The following is an 18,726-nucleotide window of genomic DNA, read 5'->3' on the forward strand; positions in this document are numbered from 1 at the left end:
AGAGAAACAGGCTCAGAGATATCAACCAGCTGTCACACTGCCCCAAAGTGGTGAAGCTCGGATCTGAATCTGCCCAGCTGGGGTCCAAAATCTATACACTTCTCACAACAGTCAGCACCTCTCAGCCCATAATGCCCTTTTCCATCTTTTCTGCATTCGGAAGTCCTACCCATTTATGAAGGCCCAAATGTCACCACTTCTGAGAAGTGTTCCTGGAATCCTCCTGAGAGGGCTGCTTCTTTTAGATGCCACTGAACTCCTTTCTGAACACCCCTTTCATGATACTTTGGGTACTTACACTCTCCCTCATTCAAAAAGCCCAAAGGAGCACATATCCAGACAAAACTCTAATTCAAAAAGATACACGCACCCCTACGTTCATAGCAGCACTATTTACAATAGCCAAGACATGGAAACAACCTAAATGTCCATCGACAGATGAATGGATAAAGAAGATGTGGTACATATATACAATGGAATACTACTCGGCCATAAAAAAAACACAAAATAATGCCATTTGCAGCAACGTGGATGCAACTAGAGATTGTCATACTAAGTGAAGGAAGTCAGAAAGAGAAAGACAAATACCATACGATATAACTTATATGTGGAATCTAAAATATGACACAAATGAACTTATCTACAAAACAGAAACAGACTCACAGACACAGAGAACAGACTTGGGGTGGCCAAGGGGGAGGGGTTGGGGGAGGGATGGAGCGGGAGCTTAGGTTTAGTAGATGTAAGCTATGATATATAGGATGGATAACAACAAGGGCCTACTGTATAGCACAGAGAACTATATTCAATTTCCTATGATAAACCAAATGGAAAAGAATATTAAAAAAGAATGTGTGTGTGTGTATATATATGTGTATAACTGAATCACTTTGCTGTACAGCATAAATTAACACAACATTGTAAATCAACTATACTTTAAAAAAAAAAAAAGTCCAAGGGGGGTGTTAGGCTACTTCCACAAGCTGACCCTGTGCTGCAGGTGGGTGCAGAGTTTCAGTTTCCCTTCCTAGTTTGGAGCTTGTTGGGGGAAGGGATTGCATCTTAACAATCGTTTTAACTCTACAGCCCATAGCAAACACGCGAGGGATCATGGCAGAATGCTTAAAAGCATGGATTTTTAAAAATCTGGATTAAAATCCTGGCTTGTACACTTCCTTGCTATGAGCCCTCGGGCAAGTTAACAGATTCCTCTCTAAGCAAATGGGGATAATAGTAACTACCTATACCTCATGGAGTTGTGGTGAGAAGAAATGCAATAATACGTGTAGAACACTTAGGACAGTGCCTGACACCATGATAGGTGATCAGAAAAAGCTAGCTTATATTAATTTTTATTTTTGTGTATGGTGTTGGGGTGTGTTCTAATTTCATTCTTTTTTACATGTAGCTGTCTAGTTTTCCCAGCACCACTTCCTGAAGAGACTGTCTTTCTCCATTGTATATTCTTGCCTCCTTTGTCATAGATTAGGTGACTATAGGTGCGTGGGTTTAGCTAATATTAATTGAAATAGAAATATTCTTAAACCACAATGAGCATTTATTGGTTTGTCTCTCAGCCATCCTTTCCTCTGAGGTTCTCATTACTTCCCTTTTGTGTGGCTCACAGTTGGTTGTTGGTTCTCACTCCAGAGACGGCCCAGGGACTCTCGCTTGGCCAATCTTAGAATACTATTAGTCTGGCAACAGTGACTGGTCCAAGGCTGGGCATGTGGCCCAAGCAGGCCCAAACACAGAGTCCTCCCTGTGTTTTTTTTTTAAAGGAAATTGGGAGGAGGATACTCTTTCTCACCGCTAGGGCCGCTAGCCGTGTTCTCTGCAGATGTGAGGTAGAAATGTGGGATGGGTGGATTGTGTCTGGAAGAGTTGAGTCCCCAGTTCCAGCTCTGCATTCCATTCTGTGAGCTTTCCCTCCTGCCTCACATTTACTGAGTACTTGCTGTGTATTAGACCCTGTTCTGATAGCTTTACATCTATTAACTAATTTAATATTCACAACTTAATACTAACATTATCCCTATTGTACAGATCAAGAAGCTGAGGCATGGAGTGGTTATGTTAACTTGCTGAAGATTGTACAGCAAAATGGCTGAGCCTATACTTGTACCAGGCAGTCTGGCTCCAGAGCCCGCAGTCTTAACCACTTCACTACATTGCCTTGCAAACTCTGTTTAAGTCTGGTTTTTCCTCTCTTGCAATGGAAAGAGACCCTCTCCCTTACTTTACCTGCAGAAGTCTCAACTCCCAGTGGCTTCTCTTCAGGCCAATCTCCACTCTCTGAGCCCTGGAAAGAAAACTCTTCCAGGCTGGAAAGAGACTGTAGCTCCTTCGGGGGGGTTCTGCATGGGGTGCTGTTGGTGCTGATGACAGCTGACACACGGAGTGGCACGGACACAGCAAAGGGCTTGGAGATGTTCAGGGCCTTGCGCTGGTGACGGGGAGAGGGCTCCATCTGGAAGAGGCTGCTGGTAAAGACAGATTTGCTGGGGCTGTCGTTTGAGGTGTAGAACATACCCAGCATCTTCGGGGCTGTTTGCTCGCTCTCGGGATCCTCGATGGGTCGGAACACCTTCAGCTGCTCAGGCGGGGCCCGGGCCTGAGCGCCCTGCAGCTGGCTTCGGTCACTGTTCACGTCAAAGCCCCCCTCGGCCCCCGCCGGCATCCCCTCCTGGCCCCATTCGCCCTCTTGCTTGCTGAGGTCACATGAGCTGCCAGTGCTAGTCGAGTGCATTTTCGCTGCTGGAATGAAAAATCCACCAGTGGTGACTGTTCGATTGAAATTTCCTTTGGTTTCTTTCCCTAGTGAAAAAGCAAACAAACGTGGTCAGCAGCCTGAGCAGACACATCACTGAGCAGCCTTCCAGTAAGGGCAGGCACACAATACTTGAATATTGGAAAGGCATATTATGATAATAAGGGCATAGCTATCCTAATAAAGACAGGTACATACCATTTGGTTGACAAGAGGAAACCTCTCCCTATGTGCACAGAATCTTGTCATAATGCCCTGATAGAACCATTTTGTTGTATCATATGTATCTGTTTTAAACTTTGCAGGTAGAGCAGTTTCCAAAAGACAGACACTGCTGAAATTGCTGAACAGAGCAGTCATCCACCAAGCATTAAATGTAGATCATGAAAAAATAAAAAGAAGGTGGGAGATGACAGAATGATGTTTGCTCAGAATGAAGATAAAAAGGCCAAAATAACAGAATCTTGTTTCATTTTAAAACTTTAAAATTTATTGTTTTAAGTCTTCTCTGGCAGATGGACCCAAACAGGGGTTTGATTTCCCAGCAAGGAAACAAATGCTGTTCTCAGCTAGACCTTTTTGCCTTTTCCCAGGCTTCCTCCTGCTGATTCAGAGGATGAGAAACTAGAAATGTAAATTAACTAAATGTTAGAAAGCACAGTTGTGAAGAGTGAGTTCCTGACTGACTTAGAAGTGAAGGCAAAGAAGAGAAAAAAATCTGTGTGTGAAATAAATAAGCTGGGAGACAACAACTGAATTGCCAGGGATCTGGAAAATAATTCCCAACTAGGCACTAAGTGCTACATCTTAGGTAACATTAGGTTTAAAATTCTTAGGAACCACTCTAGGAGAAGTGTAATTATCTCCCTTAACACATGAGGAAACCGAGACTTGAGAGGTTAGATAACCTGCCCAATGCCCACGGAAGTGGTGACCTAGCTTTTAGTGTCTTTTTTGTTTTGTTTTTTAGCGTTTGAAATATTAAATCCTGCCAAACTGGGCAAGAACTGCCGCCAAGAGGTTTCAAAACCAAGCAAATTGATGAATATAAAGGTGAGAAAATGCTAAAAGGATTGAGGCAGCTTAAAAAGATCTCATTGAATATTTTACAAGTTTAGTATTATTTTTTGAAAGTTGTTCTAAAGATTTTCTGTTTTGTTTCAGGCTGCCTCATTTATCAAAGAGCAACATACCTTGTATTAAAGGGATTCGAAAGTCATGGTACAATCATGGGGGAGTTTAAACAGTCTGCTGCTAGGGAAGCCCTGTGTATTGCCAGTTGTAGCAGTGCTTGTTGGCTGCTTAACAAAAACAGAAGCAGGGGCTACAGGCAAGTCAGCCCTTAAGGCTGGAGCTGTAAGAACTAACATGGTGAGGTGCCGCTTTGGTGATGGGTATAACCTGGCATGCAACTGTATGTACATCTGCTCCAACCAGCAATGACCAGCTAAGTGCCAGGCTGGTGCCTGTCAGTGTTTATTGATGAATGAAGGAATGAATGACTCTACCAACTCAAAATCATGACTTGACAAACACAATGAAGCTAATGCCTACGGAAACACCTAAATTCAAAACTCTTCTTTATGCCCCAGGGGGAGCCTCTTCTGCCTTAGTTTTCAGGTGTTGACCCTTTACCTGGCTCAGGATTGAATGCAAGGAGGCTGCTGTCTCCAGCTGTGGAGTAGGGGAGGTTACTGCAAGGGCTGTGTGCGCCCCTTGAGTTCCGGAAAGTCAGGGAGGGATCTGGGCCTGGGGGATTGTGTGTGGCCATGACTGGAGCTGAGCAGGGTCTGCGGTTTAGGAAGGCAAGTCTGGTGTGGGAGCGCCAGTCTCCCAGTTGTAATCCCCAGTTCCAAATCCAACTGAAAAATCTCACCTTCCACGGGCACTGAGCACAGCGAGTCCATGCTTTTAGCTGGTCGGATAGTAGCCTTTTCCACTAAGGATAAAAGAAAAAATATCCCTGATGAATGCTTGTTCAGAGAAAGTGTTTAGAACAATAGGTCAGGCTGTAAGTACAAAAGAGAAATTTCTTTAGGAAAGTTTTTCATGTATTTATAATATTCCCCTTTGGAAAACATTCCCCACTCCACCTTCGATGTTCCTACTTTCTTGGTGGGACTGACCTTATAAAAAGAGGGCATTTGTAGATCAAAGGTTTATTAACATTTTACAGATAAAGGTAAGTTACAATTTTGTCACATAGCTATTAGCAAATGAGGAGTCCTGAACCCGATTTTATTGTACAGAAAAGGCTCAACGATTCATCCATGGAGTAGAATCCATGGGGCTCTAGGCAACCCCTCCTATGTGACTAGGCCAGAGAGCAGAATTCTCGGCTGCAGCCACATCGCTCAACACCCAGGAATTTGGTACAACAGGTGAGAGAGAGCCCAAGGGTACTCTTCTCCCTTTCTCCCATGTGTCACCTTTCTCCACGTGCAGCTCTGCTCCTTGATGTCTGCAGCCTGGTTGCTCCCCCAGTGCTCTCACCCACCAGCCTCACCCTGGAGCAGATCCCAACCAAACGAACCTTTTTTGAGCACCTGCTGTGTGCCTGGTGGATGCTGTGCATCTTTGTGAAGCCACCCAAGTAGGTTTTCAGAAGATTATGGTTTAAATAAATAAAAACTTATTATTTCAGGCACAGGCTTAGGCACTTTCACAAACATCATCATGTCTTTTCAGGAAGGCTTCCAGGGCAAACTTGCTAGGAGGGGAGAAAGGGCAATTTAGAAGCTGACCGGGAGCCCCAGGACTTGTGGCTTTAAGGTAACTCTGGATCCAGGCAGATCTGGCTTTGAATCCCAATTCTCCCACTTTTGGGCTGTGTGACCTCAGAGAAGCAACTTACCTTTTTGAAACTTCAGTTTTTTGGCATGAAAAGGAGGAACAGTAGAGCTGTTGTGAGGATGAAATGAGTAGTGCATATAAAATAGGTTGCATTAACCTAGAATAAATGCTCAAGAAGAAGTAACTATTGTTTATTGTTGTTGATGTTATTCAAGATAAACTAGGGCTCAGCAACAAGGGTAAACTCAGGAGACGGTTCTAAAAGAAGCACTCAGTGTTGGCCCTAACCCAAATCGTGCCCTAACTCACACTTGCTTTGTCCCTCTTTTAAAGATCCTTTTTTCCTTCTTGCTCCAAACCCTGCTCCTTCTGAGAGGCTCTGAATTAGCCCCTTGGCATCCCAGGCTCTGGGCTTCTCTCTGCCTGGGTCCAACTGGGCTCTGGAAGGACACAGCAACGTTCACCCAAAGCCTTGCTGACGCCAAGATTGCCTTCCACCTCCTTACTTCCAGAGGTAAGCCAGAATTCTCATTCTTGGAAGACTGACTATTCCCACAAGTTTACAAAATGACTTTTTTTTTTTTTAACATCTTTATTGGAGTATAATTGCTTTACAATGGTGTGTTAGTTTCTGCTTTATAACAAAGTGAATCAGTTATACATATACATATGTCCCCATATCTCTTCCCTCTTGCATCTCCCTCCCTCCCACCCTCCCTATCCCACCCCTCTAGGCGGTCACAAAGCACCCAGCTGATCTCCCTGTGCTATGCGGCTGCTTCCCACTAGCTATCTATTACAAAATGACTTCTAAAACTGCCTGGCCAGCCTCCCTTCATTCGTGTATTCTTTTTTTTTTTTTGGCCGCACCATGCGACTTGCGGGATATCAGTTCCCTGACCAGGGACTGAACCCAGGCCATGGCAGTGAAAGTGCCGAATCCTAACCACTAGACCACAAGGGAACTCCCCGTTCGTGTATTCTGAGACAAGATTTTGCCTTTGTTTTCCAAGAGCTGCATTTCTTGGCCTTCCTCTGGGTTTCATGTATCACCCTTCAGGGGTAGTGACCAGGTGACACTGAGTGTCACGGAGGATGGGTAAGCGATCTGGTTGCAGGGCCATCAGTGTTCACCTTTCCTGCTGGACCCTCTTTCTGACAACACAGCTCCTTCTGGTCCTGGTGGCCACAGTAGCTGCTTTTGGGAACAGTCAAGAATTCCCTGGCTCCTTGTCTGGATAGAAACTAAGCACTCAGACATCCTTGGCCTATGACTACACAATCGTCCTTGGTATTTTGGGGGGACTGGTTCCAGGACCGCCACGGATACCAAAATCCATCTGTGCTCAAGATCCTTATGTAAATGGTGTACTGCAGTCGGCCTTCCCTATCCATAGGTCCTGCATTTGCGGATATGGAGGGCTAACTGTATTTAGATTATACTTTTCTGTCTGGCACCTTGGCCTCATGGAAATGCATCCACCAGTTTTCTTTGAGTCCTTGGGTTCCCCTCTCTTGGTTTATCTCTAAGGCTTTATTTCCCTACTCAAAGGAGTTCACTCTGGAGGGTTCCCTGGAATCTTCCTGTTTGATAATATACAAATTCCAGTACACCAGTGTCTGGGAGACTCCAAAGTTTATGCATCTCCATTCAGTCAATACCCAAGTTTTTCTTATCCTTTAGTATTTCCTATTTCTGTTCCATTTTCTAAACGTGGTTAAACATACCTTCACCTGCCCCCGCACCAAAAAACACCCCCAATACTATATACATGGTGAATCAATTTTTAAAATGCTCTTAAATATGGAGTTTTAAAAAAAGATTTTAAAAATTATTTATCAATAAATATGTTAATCCACTGATTTCCTTTTTTCACACGCATATTTCAATGAATAGCAAGCCCACGTGCCATTTACGGTGACCATGCTGGTGGGTTATGACGAGAAGGCTCCCCACTCCCTTCTCCCCAGTCTTTAGCTTCTAGGGATCCAGCAACACTCTTCTGGTGAAAAGCAGCCACTCGGGCAGTAGTCAAGGTCACAGAGAGCCACTTATATTGACACTGATGGTTCTTTAATTTCACCCCTGAAATTCATCAAAATTTCACCCCTGAATTTCATCAAAATTCAGCCAGTTTGATGAACTATCTCTGATTAGCTTATTCATGAGATAGCAGTGGTTTTCAACACCGGCTGCATATCAGAATCACCTGGGGAGCTTTTTAGACATTACCAGTACTCTGAGTTCACCACAGAACTCCTGAGGCAGAGCTGCTGTGGGTGTGGACCATACTCTATGGGTGATTCTGAGGTGCGGCCAAGCTGAGAAGCTGGCCAGGGACATCCTGTGCATTCTGTGAGTTTACCGCTGTTTGATCCAGCACCTGGGGCTTCTTCCTTTTGAAAACCACAAGAGGGTAGAAATCTTCATAAGTCAAGATCAAAGAAAATCATTTAATCTATTTTTACTTGATTGTTTTGTTCTATTTTCTTTAACTTTTTGTTACTCGGGGAACCTTTTTCATTGTGTCACTGATTCTGTAACTGAAGGGCTCTCTGACGTGCTTCAGCAAATCTGTTATTAGATCAGGGGTTTCCTGCCAGGTACTCCCCCTTAAATTCTCCTTTGAGCATCCTAATTTCTGATTTGTATCTGCTTGACCATACCTATAGCAACCTGCCCTCTTCACCTGGCCATCTTGCCATTTTGTGAAAGACGTTTTTCCCTATATAATGAATATTGTACATGCCTACCCAGAATCCATTTCCCTTTCCCCTTCTCACAGAGCCCTGTACATCTTGGGTGCACCTCATTCCTCACACAGGGGTGTAATGCCATTCTTCATGCCAGTGATTGGTTCAGGAATCCAGGCCTAAGCCAATCAGCACGGGGTACTCCCGTAGCCATAGGGATTGACCCATGTGACTCAGTGAAGGCTACTATTGTGGGGCGGAGGGAGGGGGGGCAGACAGACTCTTAACTGGGGTTTCCGGGAAAGAAGGGTCCCTGCCCTTAGGAGCAAGCTACCAGAAATGATCTTCTTTCTCCTTCTGGATATAGTGAGAGTCAAAGGTAAAGCCTAGAACTATTGTAGCCACTTTGTGGAGGCAAAGGAAACCAGTCTGGGGATAAAGCTGACCGACAGAGGAGGGCATAGCTGAGGAAAACGTGGAGAAATGGAGACAGAGCCACGTACTAAACCACCCCTGAAGCCTTCCCTACATCTGGATGTCCCAATAAACTCCCTCCTTGCAGAAGCCAATTGAGTTGGATTTGTCATTACTTACAGCCTAAACCACTGTACTTGCTATACCCTGTGACATCTCTCATTACTCCAGTAGGTCAATGTGACAATTTCTAACATCTGTGCTTTATGATCCTTGGAGTACAATTATCACTGGGCTTGAGGAAGGTCCTTAAAACTATTACCTCATTTTTTCCTATTGGCATTAGTTTTTCCTCCCAAATCTTCATTACTAAGAATTTCAGGGGCTTCCCTGGTGGCGCAGTGGTTGAGAGTCCACCTGCCGATGCAGGGGACACGGGTGTGTGCCCCGGCCTGGGAAGATCCCACATGCCGCAGGGCGGCTGGGCCCGTGAGCCATGGCCGCTGAGCCTGCGCGTCCGGAGCCTGTGCACCGCAACGGGAGAGGCCACGGCAGTGAGAGGCCCGCGTACCGCAAAAAAAAAAAAAAAAAAAAGAAAAAGAATTTCATACATTCAGAAAAGTTGAAGACCTCTAAACCTAGGTTGACATTTTGCCACATGTCTGCTGTATCTATCTCTTTCTATCTATCTATCTACCTACATACATGTGTTTTGCTGAATCATTTGAAAGTGAGTTTCAATATTTTGACACTTCATCCTTAAATACTTCAACTTTAGCATATGTCTCCTAAGAACCATCAGCACACTATGAGAATGTACTATTCTTCAATATCATCTAAAATCCAATCTATTTGTCCCCCAAATTATCTTTTGTAGTCCTTTTTTTTTTCAAACTAGTATTCAATCAAGTTTGCTCATTACATTTGTACATTTACCTTTTACTACTTGCTTTCATAACAATTGCCCTCATTTTTAAACAATTATGCTTTCAATTTATAACACTAAATGTCTTTGTGGCAAATTTCTATGGCCTCCGCTTTCTGACACAATATTCAGCCGGACTGGTTATATTCCCCATTATACAGTGGTTCCCTCAGTTCCCTCCTGCATCAATTCCTATTCACTACTCAGATATAATTCCCACAGGGCAGCATTCCTATTTAAAAATCATGACCCTGAGGCTTCCTTGGTGGCGCAGTGGTTAAGAACCCGCCTGCCAATGCAGGGAACACGGGTTTGAGCCCTGGTCCGGGAAAGTCCCACATACCGTGGAGCAACTAAGCCCATGTGCCACAACTACTGAGCCTGCGCTCTAGAGCCTGTGAGCCACAGCTACTGAGCCCTTGTGCCACAGCTACTGAGCCTGCACTCTAGAGCCCGTGAGCCACAACTACTGAGCCCACGCGCCACAACTACTGAGCCCACGCACCACAACTACTGAAGCCCACGCACCTAGAGCCAGTGCTCTGCAACAAGAGAAGCCACCTCAATGAGAAGCCTGCACACCGCAACGAAGAGTAGCCCCCGCTCAACACCACTAGAGAAAGCCTGCACACAGCAACAAAGACCCAATGCAGCCAAAAATAAATAATTAAAAAAATAAAAATCATGACCCTCACCCTGGGGGAAAAGGGACAGATCTTCCTTACAGTAGAGTTCAATAAATGTAGAAGGAATGATGGAAATGGAGAACAACCATTTGGCAAACACCACAGTAATAACTGTTGCAGGCAAGGACCACTGATGGATGTTAAAATGCATGGATGAAAGTATGATGAAAAAAGGATATTTGCATAGTCTGAAAATACCTCCCACAAGATACTTGTTAATTGCAAAGGAAAAAAATAGTAACTTTACAGGGACAAACCTTGTAGATAGCACTTTAACCAAGTGCTCAAAACTGACATCACCAACAATAAAATATTGACTTCATGTGCCCCCTGATATGACACATTGAGACATAACCTCAATCTAACCATGAGAAAACATCAGACAATCCCAATCTGAGGTATATTCTACGAAATAAATGGCCAAAACTCTTCCAGAGTGTCAAGGTCAGAAAGACTGAGGGACTGTCCTAGGTTGGAGGATTAAAGAGGCATGACATCTAAATGCAATGCGGGTTCCTGGACTGGATCCTGGACCAGAAAAAGGACATCAGAGGGACAACTGGCCAAATATGAATAACGTCTGCAAATTATTTATTAGTATTATATTGATATTAATTTTTTGGTTTTGATCATTGTATTACAGTTATCTAACATGTTAACATTTGGGGGAGCTGTGTGAAGGGTCTACAGGTTCTCTGTGTACTATTTTTGCAAATTTCTTGTAAATCTAAAATTATTTTAAAAAACCAAAAAGACTCTTCAGTTAATTTATAAGTTTCTCTTTCAGGGTTAGTGAATTTGACATAATCAAACCAAAGACTTAAGAAACAGAACTGAAAAAAATAATATATATATATATATCTTATAAACATAACTGCTATTGATTCTTACCTGAGAGCCTCTGTCCTCTCACAAATACACTCCCATTTCTACTCAGCTTTGATTTAGAGTCTGATCCAGAACGTCCCAGGTTAAATATTGATTTCCACTTCTTTGATTTACTGGAGAGCTTTCTTCTAAAGGAGCCAAGCCACAGGGGGTTAGTTTGGTAACTAGCTATTTCAGTGGGACTTTTTTTTTTTTTTTTTCCCAGTGGGACTTTTAAACTAAGAAGGAATACCCCAAACATGTTCTTAGTTATGAACAGCTCTGACATATCAGGAAATTTCTCTCTAAAATCCAAGTTGAGCCTGACTCTCACCCTGTCTGGGGATGCCCATGATGACCAAGCTAGGTTTTCATGAGTCAGAGTGAAGGACCACATTCCCCAGAGGAAGGGACAAAAATGTGCTATTACAGGCAGGGGAGGGGGCAAACAGAGACAGGGGTTGGTGGCAGACTCAGAGGTCACAAGCAACCACAGTTCTGAGAATTCTGGTAAGCAGTTCAGTCCTGGGTTATCAAAGATACTTATTTTTTTACAGGAGTAAACACTAAAGGCCAGAGACCTCAGTCCTGTTACGCTCCTTGCACTGCAGCCACACTGCTGGGACATCCACAGGCGAGGAGGAGGCTGGGGTAGACTTTAGTGGACTGGAAAGGGGGTGGATGAGAAAGCAACTTAGAAGAGAGCCTGGCCTGGGAGAGTTGCAGGCTGCTGGATGTGGTCAGCGGCCACTGCAGAGAAAGGCAGAGGGTAGTCACTGTGTTTCTGGCTTTGTCTCTCCTTTCTCTGATGAAGCAGGGAAAGTTGAGTGCTAGACTGGGCCAGAGGGCCTGGTGCCACCAGGGTTCATCACAGAGGCCCTGCCTGGCTCTAGCCGGCCTTGCTCTCAGACTTCAGAAAGTTCCAGGATGAAACCCTGCAACCTGTGGGCCCCACAGAGGACCTTTTCTCTGCAGGGTTCTCATAGAACATCCAGGTCTCAAGCACAGCATGATTTTACAATCCATCAGAGACAGATCTGCAGTGCTTAGTGGTTTCTATTGGATCTGGCCTGATGTTTTCAAGCACTAGGCCTTGGGGTGGGTTTTACATAATCGCACACCTTGAGGTATGGTATGAAGGCACAGAGAAAGTGAACTTGATTGTCCTTCAGAGGAAGTCTTCCTGACCCCTGAGTGGAAGTCTTATTCTCCAGGGATTTGGGGGGGGGGGCAGTGGGGATCAGTCTTTCAAAACAGAGAGAGAGAGAGAGAGAGAAAGAGAGAGAGAACCATCCATGCACTTCAGGAAGTAGAGGGGTTTCTCGCCAGGTGAGTTCCAGGTGCCCTTCCCAGAGCACACAGTGTGACAGGCGCCCCCTAGCCCTGTGCAACGTGGCAGCACTCTTTCTCCCTCCCCGGGGGAAACAGCCTCGCCATCGTGAGGAGGACACTGATGAGAGGTCTGAGAGGTCTGTTTTCATACCTCCTTTCACTGATGAAACAGCGAGGCGGACACTCTCCAGTGAAAAGATTGCCTTTCGGCTCCTCTACCTACTGTCTGCCTAGGATTTCGGACCCCTGCTTCAGTCACTGCCTCCTTTTTACAGTGGGGCATGGGGCTGGGAGAGGGATGTGTGGAGACCAGGGTTACCACAGAATAAGTGAGAAGGAGAAGGGAGGGAAGATATGAATGAGAATGGTGTTTGTTTTTGGAGGGGAGGGAGGGCTCTAACAGGTAAGAGAGGAGGAACAGAAGCCAGGATGCACGTCCCCAGGTGCCATGTTCCCAGAGGTCTCAGTCCAGAGCGGTGCTCTCCGTCAACTTGCCCTCCGCTCATCCCTACACCTTCCATAGGTCCCGTGGGAGGTGCAGGGTGGGAGGAGGGGGTCAAGTTTTTGTGTTTTGCAACCTTCCTTTTGAAAATGTCAAGCTTATTTTGTCTCAACTAAGGAGTAAAGGGTTTTAGTTCCGATTCTTGACACCTATGAGCCCCACCCACACTATGGTACTAGGGATCTCAAGTTCTTGATGACTTTGGGGCAGTGAGTGAAGGCATCAGCCGCTGGTGAATGTCGTGGAGGCAGCTCCCTTCTCTTCTGGAATGCTTCCTTAGCCCCCTACCCAGACCACACCCCCAGCCCACGCTGCCATCACAGCCCTGAGACTCTATGGCTTCCTCCTCCGTCCCCCTCCACCTAAACATCTCCCAGAACTTGGAAGAAGGACACTTACTTGTTGTCTGGTAACTCAAGGACAGTGTGGAAGAGGGTGCCCATGGGAGGGACAATCTCAGGCAGGCTATTCTCTCTCCTTTCCTTCCGGGCAGGGTGATTAGTAGCTAAGCTCCGGGCCTGAGCTTCCTCCAGACTCACCAACTTCATGGGCAGGGAGAGGGCTGGCAACGTCAGGCTCTTCATGATCGGCCGGTTTTCTGTAAAGAGGAGAGAAGAGCTCATAGACCTCCTGGGAGGAGGCCTGGGCACTGGCTCCAGCCAGAGCCCCCATCCACAGCCCCTCCTGACCTCCTGACAGGGGCTTCTCCTGGGAGTGGTGGGGTCTATCGGGCAGAGACTACACGTGGGGATCTGACAGCCCTCCTGGCCGGACCAACCAGGGGGCACACAGGGGCTTCAGAAGGCAGCCTGCATTCCTGTACTTTTCAAACTCTTCATTCATTCATGCACACGACAAATATATTGAGCACTTACTGTGGGCCAGAGTGACAGTAGTGGGTATTTGCCCCTGGGAACTGCCTAATGCTTTGGTCAGGTGGGAATGTGTGTTCAGCCACAGAGGCAGCCTCACTCATCTAGGGTAGGGCAGGATACTACCCCTCCTCTCCGCAGCTGGAGAACATAGGCTCCAGGGGAACTGAAGGTTGGAGCCTCGACTTTCCTGAAATTACCTAGCCTTGTATCTCTGCAGTAGAAAGACATTTTATGGCTATGCTATTCCCTAAGAGATAAGTGGCTTTTTATTCACTACCTAATCATCTTCAAGTGTATGCAAGCCAATTCTTGTACGTTTTTTTAAAGAATGGAAGTGATGATGACAGATCAATGGTGTCCACGATTATCTCTTTTCTCCAAGTCAATTTTTTTTTTTTTTCAAACTGGGGCAATCTTGTACCCCCTGTCTCCAGCCAGGGACATTTGGCAATGTCTGGAGACATTTTTAGTTGTCACAGGTGTGTGGGGGAATGCTACTGGCGCCTAACAGGTAGAGGCTAGGGATGCGGCTAAACATCCTACGATACACAGGACAGCCCCTCGACAAGAATTATCCAGCGCTAAATGTCAACAGGGCCAAGGCTGAGAAACTCTGATCTAAGTAAAAATGAAGAGGTCTAAGTTTGCCTCTACTTAGTATTTTGGCAACCTTGCCAGTTTTCTGTAACTTTGGAAGGGGTAAAGAGACTCAAGGGTAATTTGGACCAATTGACACTAAGAAATCACTTTTGGTATAGGACTCAGCTAATTTTCAGAAAGCACCTCGATAGCACTATTTCTCTTTGCAGAGCATGACCCTCTCTGAGTGAAATAAAACCACTGACAAAAGGCCTTGCAGACAATGTGACTGTATGTGACTCTGGGGCGTTTCCAAGGAGGAGAGAGTGGCCGTCATTCAGCAGGACTACAATTAGATAAATCTGTGATCCTAAAGATTTTTCAGTGAAGTTTCCAACTTTAACCCAGTTTTCCCACTGAATCCAAAGGAGATTAAAAATATTTAAATTTAATTGACTCAATATTTGTTCATAGATCCTAGATTATTTATGACTTTTTTAAACTTAATTATTTATTTACTTAAAACATTAAATCATTCTGGGAGCAACTGGAACAACAAGAAAAACATAAAGTGCAGGATCAGGAAACCTAGCGCCCACCTCTTGCCATGGTTCCAGGCTCCAGTATCCTAAGGCCTACTCATCATTTCTGCTTAGATGTTCGATAGGCATCTCCAGCTTTACATCTCATAACAGAGCTTGTGATTTTTGCTCCTTATCTCGAAACTGGTACCTCCTCCCATCCTCTCCAAATCGGTAAATAGCACCATGGATCACCCAGTTGTGTAAGCCAAACCTGGAGTAGGTATTTTTCATTGATTCCTGTCTTTGATGTACCCCTTCTCCCCCACATCCAGCCTATAAGCAAGTCCTGAAACTCCACCTCCAAAATATATCCTGAATCCAGCCACTTTCCTCCTTTCCACTGCTAACATGCACAGACAGTCCCCAACTTCAACAGTGGTTCAACTTACAATTTTTCGGCTTTAGGATGGTGTGAAAGCAATATGCATTCAGTAGAAACCGTACTTTGAATTTTGATCTCTTATCAGGCTACTGATTCTGTACAATACTCTCTTGTGATGCTGGGCAGCGGCAGGGAGCCTCAGCTCCCAGTCAATCACGCAATCACAAGGGTAAGCAAGCAGTAAACTTATAACCATTCTGTTTTTCACTTTCAGTACAGTATTCAATAAATGACATGAGCTCGTCAACACTTTATTATAAAATAGGCCTTGTGTTAGATGATTTTGCCCAACTGTAGGCAGGCGCAAGTGTTCTGAGCATATTTAAGGTAGGCTAGGCTTAGCTATGATGTTCAGTAGGGTAGGTGTATTCAATGCATTTTCGACTTAACGATATCTTCAACTTATTGAAGATACGTTTATTGGGACGTAGGTTGAGGAAGATGTAGTCCAGTCCACCATGATTTCCCTCCTGACTTCTGCCATAGTTCCTTAACTGGTCTCCCTGCTTCTAGCCTTTCAGTCTCTGCTCCACATAGCGACCCAGATGCTCAGATCCCGCACACCCTGTTCAAACACCTCCAGTGCTTTCCCCAGCACAGGGGACAAACCAAACTCTTAGCATGACCGACCAGGACCCTCCATCTGCTTTCCCTCTCTCCTCTTTGCCCACTGACACAGTGGTCTATAAAAATATACAGTAAAATTTTTTCAATGTATACTCCCACTGTATACACATATATATAGTGGTAAGTTATACATATATACCACTGTATTTGTTTTGTGTGTAATAGAAAACATACAACATCATAGAAATTACAAAGTATACAATAAAATCAATGGAAAAGAATTCTAATAGTTTCTTCCAACACCCATACTTTGGTCTTTGGCGTCCCCTGGGTGGGGCACCCCACCTTGGAGACTGCATTTCTGTAGCTACACGGGCTGACTTTCTGCCACGCGATGAGCTCCTTTCCACCTCAGAGCTTTTACACTCCCTGTTCTCTGTGTTTGGAACATTCATCCCCCAGATCCTCAGATGACTGGTTTCTTTTGTCATTCAAGTCTCAGTTCAAAGATCACTTCCTCAGAGGCCATGTCCACTCTGTACCAAAATTATACCCCCAAGTCATTGACCATCACATTATCCTGCTGTACTTTCTTCCTGGCATTTATCGTCTTTGAAGTGATCATGCATTTATCTGTAAACTTATTTATTGTTTGTCTTTGCAGCCAGAATATAGCTCTATGCAGGGCAGCGGCTTTGCCGTTTTGGATACTGTCCCGTGTCTGGAACAGTGTCTGGCACATTGGAGGTGCCCAATGCTACATATTTATGTTTTAATAAACCTTGGCATATCACAATCTCTCTGGCCTCACTGCTCTCATCTATCAATTAAAGGTGTTGGATTCTATGACTTTTAAAATCTTTCCAATTTGAAGTAGAACCCTATTTCTAAATCTCAAATTCCAGAGCGTATGACTTATTCCATTTTGTGTAAATATTAAGTATGGTACCGAAGTCAATAAGAATTCATAACGAGAACATTTAAATGAAATGCACTGAATAATAATTATTGGAGACAATCAAGAGTTAAAGCCTCAAGAGGAAATTGGATTTCAATATGCAGGACAAAAGCTGATTAAGGCAATGGTCATAAAAAGAACAGGCATTTCCAGGTTGGAATTAGGAACATCCTTAACACTAACAGTCATGAATGGAATCTGCTGTCAAGAAGAACATCTCCCAAGAGTCATTAATTCTCCGCAATGGTTTATTTATCTGTTTAACTATTTTTTCCTCTCAGAGTCAGCACAAGGTAAGGAAAGAGCACAGGCTGGAAGATTTAGGTTTAGTGTTCAGTCCTACCAGATACTAAGCTTTTCTGGTTCTCTGGTTCTTCATGTATAAAAGAGGGTTGATAACTTTATGATGGTTGTTGTGATAAGACCATGAGATGATATATGTGGAGCGCCTGCCATGGTTCCCGGCACAGAATAAGTCCCCAATAAATAATTGGATGACTCAAAAGGATGAATGAATGAAAGTGTATTATTTCTCCTTTACTTTCAAAAAGGATTTATATAGCTTACAATAAAAAATACATCCGTAATGTGCGAGTTACAATAAAGATAAAAGAAACGTCAGCCATTCCTAAGTATATAGCCAAGAGAATTGAAAACATATGTTCACACGAACACTTGTACATGACCTCACAGCAGCATCATAATAACCAAAAAGTAGAAACAACCCATATGTCCATCAACTGATGAATGTATAAATAAAACGTGGTACAGCCATACAACAGAATATCATTCGGCCATAAAAAACAGAAATACCGATACATGAGAACATATGCTAAGTGAAAGAAATCAGTCACAGAAGACCACATATTGTGTGATTCCACTTATATGAAATATGCAGAAGAGGCAAAATCCACAGAAACAGAAAGTAGATTAATGGTTGCCAGGGTCTGGTGGGAAGACAAAATGCGGAGTGACTACTTAACGGGTGTGGGGTTTCTTTTTGGAGTGATGAGAATGTTCTGGAATTAGATACTGGTGATGGTTGCACAATTCTGTGAATACACTAAAAACCACTGAATTGTACACTTTAAAATGATTAAAGTGGTGAATTTTATGGTATGTGAATTTTAAAAGAAAGATCATAAACCACACGGAGGACAGGATGGGGGTGGGAACCATTACACCAGAAATCAAAATTTGATATTAATTGCAATTGATTACTTTGATGGTTATACTTGATTTTCCCAAGGATATTAGCCAAAGTAGAAAAGAATGCTTTGATCAGCTAATACAAATATTTTGCAGATACAGCTCTCATACGCCACTGGTTCTCCAAGTGTGGGCCCTGACCACCAGCAGCAGCTCCATCACCTGGAAACTTGTTAGAAACACAGATTTTCGGCAGCACTCCAGACATGCTGAATCAGAAATTCTGGGGATGAGATCCAGTAATCTGTGTTTCAATAAGCCCTCCCAGTTATGTGACGTATGCTAACGTTGGAAAATCACCCTCACACAAATGGTAGTTAACAGGCTTATTGATCAGCTGGATTTTTGATTTTTACAAATTAGGCTCATATGAGTTCAATCAGCATAAACCAATCCCAGTGCATTCCTAGGGTTAATTATGTTATTATGAGACTACAGGACTGAAACATCATATCTTGCATCTCATCACACCCAGCGTGAAATAGCTATATTTTTCTTGTATATAGTGGGTTTCAATGCTGGCTAGTCTCTGCATACATGCACCCACATACTCATTGCTGTATGCCTAGTGCCCTATGCAGGGCAGAAC

General features: G+C 44.2%; 1 protein-coding gene across 1 annotated transcript in view; it reads right to left on the reverse strand.

Annotated features, from left to right (window-relative positions):
* The window catches only part of ARHGAP31 (Rho GTPase activating protein 31), a 110,382-nt gene that overhangs the window by 11,731 nt on the left and 79,925 nt on the right, over nt 1–18,726 (reverse strand). The window contains exons 7-10 of the mRNA XM_067738811.1: nt 13,383–13,581; nt 11,174–11,298; nt 4,647–4,709; nt 2,245–2,817 (exon numbers count right to left, since the gene is read on the reverse strand). Of these exons, the coding sequence (XP_067594912.1) occupies nt 2,245–2,817; nt 4,647–4,709; nt 11,174–11,298; nt 13,383–13,581 (960 nt within the window). The remainder of the gene's footprint in view (nt 1–2,244; nt 2,818–4,646; nt 4,710–11,173; nt 11,299–13,382; nt 13,582–18,726) is intronic.

Source organism: Pseudorca crassidens, chromosome 5 (genome assembly GCF_039906515.1).
Source record: "Pseudorca crassidens isolate mPseCra1 chromosome 5, mPseCra1.hap1, whole genome shotgun sequence".
In the NCBI taxonomy this organism is placed as follows: domain Eukaryota; kingdom Metazoa; phylum Chordata; class Mammalia; order Artiodactyla; family Delphinidae; genus Pseudorca; species Pseudorca crassidens.